Genomic DNA, 8,460 nt, shown 5'->3' on the forward strand with positions numbered 1-8,460 from the left:
AAGATAAGAAACCAGCTAAAGAGACAGAGAAGGAGTGGCCAGTAAGACTAGAAAGAAACCTGCAGAGTATGTTATCCTGGAAGCCAAGTAAAGAAAAATGTTTCTAGGAGAAGGGAGGGCTCAACAATATCAATGCTGCTAATAGACCAAGTTGACTTGGGGGGGGCGGTGCGGAGCTGATTACTCTCATATGAGGTCAAGCAAAAACCACCACAATTGAAAACAAACATGACCAAATCCACAATGAATAACAACTAATCTTTACCTTGGTCATTCCTGGCAAATCCACAAGTGTCAGATTGACAACATTGGGTGAAAAAATCTTAAGATGAATTGGCTCAGGGCTTACTCCCTAAAAATAAGTTTTAAAGTATCATATTAAAATCACATTAAAATTTCAGTGAAATATAAAATGCTAAAGTACACTTCAAGTAGATAGACGTTAGATGCTTTTAAATATGAATTAAACCATGAACATTTCAATAATCAAACCCTGATGAAACACATGGCAAGTAAGACAGACAGCCACATAGTAGGTGATAATCTTATCCAATCCTATAACGTTAATATACAAAATGTATTTCCCCTGCATTACTTCACATTCTTTTCTCTTGATTCTGAACAGACACAACTTCTTAAATATGTTTAATAGACTTAGTGCTGAACAAAAGAAAACTGTATCATTATCCAAATTTATGAGGTTCTTGAGTAGAGAGTGATGCATGGGGTAACAAGTTATCCAAATCAACTTGGTTCCTAATCTTTGAATATCAAGTAGCAAAAGTGTATATTGTAAGAGATTCCTCGGAAAATTTATCCTGTATCTTCAGATCCCTGAATTCAAGTGGTGAGAATTTGGATAGTGAGAGATACCTCTATCTTCTCTCCCCTAGACTGAGATAATTATCCAGGTTGCCTTCTCTTCACCACTGGCCCTCTACCAGTTTTAAAGTTGAGCCAGCTGCATGTAAAAAGGCACACAGAAAATGTGCATGACTTATCTTTGCACATGCCCTTCTTTATCCTTGAAAACGTCCTCCCATCTTACCTATAAGGTATATCTTCTTTCATTAACCCAATGAAAATTCTAATTTCCCAGAAAGCTTTCCTGGAACATCCTTTACTCTAATATTAGATTACTCCAAACTACTTTTCTATTTCAAATACACCAATGCTCCAGAGTCATACGCTGACATTCAGCATACCCACCTAGGTTGTGTACTTCTCAGGCATTCCCTTATCATATCCAATACAAAGCTTTGCTCAAATGCCTTTACAATTTCAATCTCACAGATATTTTAAATCCTTCAGGGCTTTATGTTAGGCATATGAAATCATTTAGATATTTATACATACAAAATTACTTACATAAGATCAAAGTATCATTTACTTCATTACAAACATGTCTTAAGAAAGGAGAGACTTTTCACAGATTTGGGGGTAGGGGATTTCTCATCCTTTGGATGCTGTGGGTAAGAAAACCTGCTAGGTAAGTATATCACATCCCCACCATAAATTAAACATCTTGTTGGTATACAGACTCAATCTTTCATGACATTCAGTTTACTGTAACTAAAACTTTCCTTTCTGAAACACTAGTCACATCCACTCTAAATTCTAGCCCTATGTAAAATTACCACCAATTCCTAAGTTCAGTAACTCCATGGCGATGCAGGAGGAGAGAATTCAGACTGGTATTCTGATTAATAACATCCCCAAAGTCAAAATTATCCCTGATACAATTACAGGACTGAGGACAAGCTAACCTAGCTCCTTGCCACTTTTTCTACCTCTTCTATACAACACGATTAATTAGAAATTCAAGGAAGTATGGTAGCAGCATCAAAGGTTACCAGTCCAATAATGAACAAAGCTCAGTTGGTCAGAGCTAAATATCCTGACTAGGCACAAAGAACTAATATGGCTCCCAAATGCCTTTTTGTCAGGACCTTTCCAGCAGAGCACCTGGCAGAAATAAAGGGCTCAATGAATGCTTGTTGAATATTAGTACTGCGTTAGGGCCAACCTGTGGGATTAAACGGCCTCTGGATAATACAAGAATGGAGGTTTAAAAAATTTTTTTAAAAAGGAAGGGAACAGGGCGCCTGGGTGGCTCAGTCGTTAAGCGTCTGCCTTCAGCTCAGGTCATGATCCCAGGGTCCTGGGATTGAGCCCCGCATCCGGCTCCCTGCTCAGCAGGAAGCCTGCTTCTCCCTCTTCTACTCCCCCTGCTTGTGTTCCCTCTCTCGCTGTCTCTCTCTCTGTCAAATAAATAAAATCTTAAAAATATATAAATAAATAAATAAATAAATAAATAAATAAATAAATAAATAAATAAATAAAAAAGGAAGGGAACAGAGAGAAAGGTAGCAAGAGTAAACAAAGGAGAGAAAGCAGAAGCATTTATGGGAAGCAGTGATAGTGCCTGGTGTCAAGATTAATGGCATCTTGGACACCTAACTGACTTCAAATTCTCACAATATTAGAAAACAGGAGAACAGTTAACATTAGTTTTTATTTTCACTGAAACAACCTCTCTTTGCTTTCATAAGTAAATCTAGCCTCACTCAGGTGTAAGAAAGAGAGGTCTTCAAAAATCTCAGAAGTTACATAATGCCTCTTGAGTTAGAGTACAGTCAATCCATCAGATGAAGGTAACTTATTGTAGCAGTATTAAATAGAAAAATTATACAAGTGGTATGTACATCACAAGATCAAGAATAAACATCTAAATGAAATATCTAATAGTATATAAAAGTTCTAAGAAAGAAATGGAATTTTAAGTAAAGTTTTTATATATTTGTGAAAATCTCCATTAGTTTTGAATACTAGGACTATGAATTTACAATGCCCATCATACATTACATACAGAATACTCTCAATGCTACATTTACTGATGTTTATATGTTCCAGCTCTAAAAGATGCCTACCTTATTATTTCCTGAAATCCTTTCTGTTTCATTTTCAATTTCTTGTCGAATTTCATCAAAATCCGTGTAAAGCTAAAAATTATTGAAGCAAAAAGCACAACACTCATAGTAAGATCAAGTTTTTAAGTGAGGAGTTTTAAATTTCAAAAATGTCTATGGATCTGCTTCACAGATTAGTGATTTCTAACATACAGATATTTTCTGAGCCAAGGAGTTCTATATGAGTTTTTCAAAGCTGCCTGATTCCACAACAGTTAATTTCCAAATTACAATAAAGCTCAACTTAATGTGTTTTCCAAATAAACTGCTATGGTTAGAAATGTTACTAAGATAAGATTATTTTATAAGGAACCGTTGCTTCAAGGTAACATACCACACCGCCAATGATAAACTAAATTATCAAATACTTGTACAAAAAAATTTTTCAACATGTTATTTCTTCATAATATTCTTGTGTGATTGATTACCTTATTTTTGGTGTGAAGAAATTTACCCCATTCTTCTGCTTCAACCCCTGAAAAAGAAAAACTCCATTTATTGGGAACTATGGGAATTATCTTTTTATCTTAGGGACTCAAAAAGGCAACATAGTATCATTTGTTTCTAATTTTGCCACTGACAAGCAGTACTTTAAGATCTACTAAATTATATTTAAAAATTGTATCCTATATTTCAAGAAGTGACTATTTTCAGTTACTCACAGGTCTTCCTTTTGAAACCTAGATTTGAAATCTAGATTCTACAAATAAAATTGTTCACTTCTCTTCGTATTTTGTATGTAATTATATCATAGCAGAAGTATATGCTTTGTTTTTAAATATCTTACACATAAAGCAGTTTATATAATGAAAGTAACTCAAGCAAATGGCTAAAAGAAGAAAAACTAAGAATCCTACTGAGTGACACAAAAAGCACATATAACAGATTTACACATATACCTCAAGGTAAAAATTTGCAGTATGTGAACGAAACAGCTATTAAATCCATTTTTTTTTTTTTAATTTGGTTTCCTACTGACTACCTATAAGCCACAATGTGCTGTTCCTTTAAAGAGCTCCCTCAGTAGTGCATTCTGTGATTTATATGCACTTTCAAGGTGATTTTCCCCCTTTGGAAGTGAAGGTTAGAAAGAAATGAAATGAGTGTGTGTGGGGCAGGAGGGTGGGACGGACAGACCCTAGCATAACTATTGTACGGAGTTGCTACTCTCCATGAAGTTTCCCGTAATAGGTCTGTTCTTCCTGCACTTGCTGAAAAAAAGGAAAATATATTCACTGTAGGCACTGTTTCAAGTGGTCTATATCTTGGCGAGCAAGTTTTGTTCTAGTTTTCTCCGAGAAACTAGACATGTTTAATTATACAAAGGTAACCTAACTGCCTTTCCTAAGCACAGCTATTCTGCTTTCGTCAAATTTAGAGTTTTAAATATTTTCATGACCGAGTTTATGAATAATGCATATCAGCCACTGAAATCAAAATAAAAATGACTAAAAGATATTCAAATAAATATTGAAGAAAAGGGATTCGATTCTTTGGTGGAAATAAGGTAAATAAAACTGGATCCTTTTTGCGAGTAAAATGCTCACCTACTTGAAGCTTAGTACCTTCTTCCAAGAAGTCTCATTGGAGGACTGGAGTAATCTAGGTGAACAGAACTCACAGAAGCAAGTACTACATACCAAAGGGATGTTTTTAATTTACCTTATCATATACAAGAGGCCTGGCTTAACAAGCATGTTTTTAAAAATAAAAATAAATTACATTCACCACCAAAAAAAGCCTGCATTCTGATGCAATGCCAAGAGGTAACGAGAACCACCTGCAATCAATCAATGTGGATAGGCAAATAAAAATGGAAGAAAAATAACGCACACAGCCTGTAAGGGTACAGAAGCACACATGCAGGCAGACTAGAAAAAGAAGGGCCAAAAACAAATGGATAAAGGAAACCTTTAGAAAGGTGTCTTGAGTTTTTCCATGTAGCAGGGTCTGTAGTTAAAGAGAAACAGCACAGAATGGTAAGTTTAGTGCTTATCCCTAATATTTTAAACCTCTTTAAAAAATCAAATGTGCAGAAACCTGAACACATTTCAAATGCACAGAGCATTCAATTACTCAAAATTTACAACTGTAATTCCCACTACCATTAATTATAATTAAAGGGATGCAGAGATTTTAAGTGATATAAATGAAGCATACTATGTGTCATAATTTACTGTTATTTTCCATTACGACTAATTGTGTTACCTCTGGTTTCTAGTTCTAACACAACTGGATTAAACTTAATTCACTCTCCAAAAGTTTGCCTTAAATATTTGATGTATTTGATATCTAGGACTATGGGAAAAGATAAATTGCCTGGTACAAAAAAATCTACAAAGCATACCAAATACATCTTTCAATACGTCGAAAGTAAATATATACAAGTATTTACCTTATTCACAAAGATTGAGCTTTATAAGGGATTATGATGTTCTTTGAAATATATACTGAATTTAAAAGAACACAAACAATTTTGAATTTTGGTCTTTAATCAGCATGCTACTGTTGGATTTTGCCTAAAAAGAGGAAAGCTTAATTTATTTCTTAAAATATATGAAAGATAATCATGAAGTTCAAAGTTCAAACTAAACCACCATCTTACTCTAATGTTTCCGGTAAGATTTTATCAGAAAATTCTTTTACATTGGCAAAAGGGGGTGCAAGCTGAGAAATTCTATACACTGACACCTCAATTATCATATCTGGTTGGCAGAATGAAGGATTCCACATTGAATAAAATTTCCTGATAATTAAATTATGTCTATTAAACATTAAAATATTTTTTGGGGTGCCTGGGTGGCTCAGTCGTTAAGCGTCTGCCTTCGGCTCAGGTCATGATCCCAAGGTCCTGGGATCCAGCCCCGCATCGGGCTCCCTGCTCTGAGGGAAGCCTGCTTCTCCCTCTCCCACTCCCCCTGCTTGTGCGCTCTCTCTCTCTGATAAATAAATAAATAAAACCTTTAAAAATAAAATAAAAATAAAAATGGATTATACTACTCCATGTCATCCTAAAACTAACCTATTATTGATAACCTGGGGCTTTCTTACATAACAAAGCCCTCTGAGGCTATAAATCCCTATACAAAATGGTTAGAGACGGATTTTTTTCTTTTCTGAAAGTTCCATCTGGTTATGTTTTCCTCCCTTTCTCTCTGGTTGTCAGACTGTCAGGTAGTTCATACTCTTGTGGCTAACTAAATGTTTATCTGTTTCATTATTTCTGACTTTCTCTGGGTTACAAAGATTTATGATAAGGTAGACTGTTTATCCTGAGGATAAAGAGGCTCTGGTGAGAAACTAAGGAACTATGCTAGTTATTAATAGGACATACAAAATTTAATATTCAAAACTTAATCTATTTTGTGTTCTGGGTAGCTTAGTTGTCATTTTAAATGTGAGGTTTATGTTTTTTTATATAAAATATAAGCACTAAGCTTTGAAAAAATATATATATAGGTTAAGATACGCAGATTTGCTGACCACCACCAAGAAGAGACACATGAACAAAACATAGTGAACATACAAGCAGAGATACTGAGGAACTGATATTTCTGTAGCTGAAATATATACCCTTTTCTAAAAACACTGCCCAGCTCTACAAATAGTTTCTGAGAGGCAGGATATCTATCATCTGCCCTTTTCATGGTGACTGAAGAAAATAAAAAGTTAGAAGAAAGAGACCTAATTAATGCCATATGGTTTCTTAAAGTCTTAGTTTAAGGTATTTGGTAGATTTGATGACATAAGTTAGTGGGAATGAAATTTTAAGGGTTATTATATATATATATATATATATATATATATATATATATATATATAAGCTGAACCACAGGTTAGTTCAAAATGATTAAATTCAAGGCTCAGAATTTCAGTAATAAAGAAATATTACAGAAATGCAAAGTGATGAATAATATACCAAGACACTACCTAATATAATTAAGAGGCTCCTACATATCCTCTGGCAGTTTATCCAAAAATATTACTTGTTAACATCTACAACTTCATTAACCTGCTTCAGTGATTAGCTTTCTACATCATGATAGGGTTTTTTTACTTCCTTTAAAAAAAAAAAAATCAGGCTATCACCACCAATGCTCCATCAAAAATAAGATACAAATTAAAGTAACTTCAATTTCAGGGCACCTGGGTGGCTCAGTTGGTCAAGCGACTGCCTTCAGCTCAGGTCATGATCCTGGAGTCCCAGGATCGAGTCCCGCATCAGGCTCCCTCTGCCCCTCCCCCCTCTCATGTGCTCTCTCTCATTCTCTCTCTCAAATAAATAAATAAAATCTTTAAAAAAATAAAAATAAAGTAACTTCAATTTCATCAATACTATCATCCCTTCTTAGGTCAGAATCTAAGAAGTAGAATGAAAGTGCACTGAAAACAGATCTCTGCAGATAAGTAACAAACATGGTACTCTGCTGCAAATGTAATAATTACAGCATTTTACAGACTTTTATAAATAAGACAGAAAGTCTGAGCCAAACACTGAACTAACAAGGAAGATTAAGTATATTATTTTCATCAAACATTCCAACCTCACTAATATAAATAGGACACATACTTAATAAGCAATTTAATATCTGTTTATAGACATCGCATTTCTCAAAATATTTTCAGTTTAACCAAAGAAGGACTGCTATAAAGGGCAGTGTATATTTTCTTATCTTAATATTCCACATTTACTATTGCAGGAGTGGGTGGATCTTAAAAATCAGAATAGTATGTGCTATGTAGGTAAGCCTTAGCAAGAGAAGGATAGTAAAAAAAATAAAAAGAACCAAAACTCTTTCTAAAAATAATATTTTATTAGCTTAAAGGGCAAAGATTCAAAATTAGCACGTACATCGTGAGACCAAAAAAGGGAAGGTGAGACAACACTGCTGTACTGAAAAGCAAAGTCATTTTAATTGTATTTAAAATTTTTAAACTAAAATCTAAATTATTTAAATTTCTAAATCAAAGTTAAAAAGTAAAAACACTGTTTTAAATACTAGGGAAAAAAGCTTATTAAAACATTCCAAAGACACAAAAACTTTTTTCTTTAAAATAATTGATTCCAATTTACCCAGTACCTCACTAAATCCTCCCTAAGCATTAATGACAGTTTACTAATAAGCTGAATTCCTAACATGTCTACTCATGGTCCTCAAAACAAAACTTACTCTTTTTTCACAAGAGAAATGATGCATTCCACTTCTCTTCATAGGACTCCTGCTTTTATTATAACCACTGATTTGTCTAATTAATTCATGATTTTTTAAGCAAAATTTTCAAGCAAAAATGAAGAATTTTTAAACGATTTTTATTCCAATTCTAAAATTTACCATTTTCTTCTCCTGTTGTTTTTCGCTTATCTTCGGGTGAAACATGGACTAGCTGCAGAATGAGAGGTCTCCGGGTGACAATACCAGTGCCTCTGGGAAGCAGGTCCCTCCCCACCAGGCTTTCTAGCACTGAGCTCTTTCCACTGCTCTGAAAAAAG

General features: G+C 34.2%; 1 protein-coding gene across 8 annotated transcripts in view; it reads right to left on the minus strand.

Annotated features, from left to right (window-relative positions):
• DNM1L (dynamin 1 like) overlaps positions 1-8,460 on the minus strand; it is a 49,988-nt gene that overhangs the window by 18,689 nt on the left and 22,839 nt on the right. For 4 of the 8 annotated variants that reach the window (XM_045873640.2, XM_045873639.2, XM_045873636.2 and 1 more), the window contains exons 2-6: positions 8,303-8,450; positions 4,881-4,919; positions 3,398-3,444; positions 2,931-3,002; positions 266-352 (exon numbers count right to left, since the gene is read on the minus strand). In XM_045873640.2, coding sequence (XP_045729596.1) covers positions 266-352; positions 2,931-3,002; positions 3,398-3,444; positions 4,881-4,919; positions 8,303-8,450 — 393 coding nt within the window. The remainder of the gene's footprint in view (positions 1-265; positions 353-2,930; positions 3,003-3,397; positions 3,445-4,880; positions 4,920-8,302; positions 8,451-8,460) is intronic. The other 4 variants (XM_045873642.2, XM_045873641.2, XM_045873638.2 and 1 more) reach the window with 1 other exon arrangement.

This window comes from Mirounga angustirostris, unplaced genomic scaffold, assembly GCF_029215605.1.
Source record: "Mirounga angustirostris isolate CCGP_5_RB_7025 unplaced genomic scaffold, mMirAng1.0.hap1 SCAF_5, whole genome shotgun sequence".
In the NCBI taxonomy this organism is placed as follows: Eukaryota; Metazoa; Chordata; class Mammalia; order Carnivora; family Phocidae; genus Mirounga; species Mirounga angustirostris.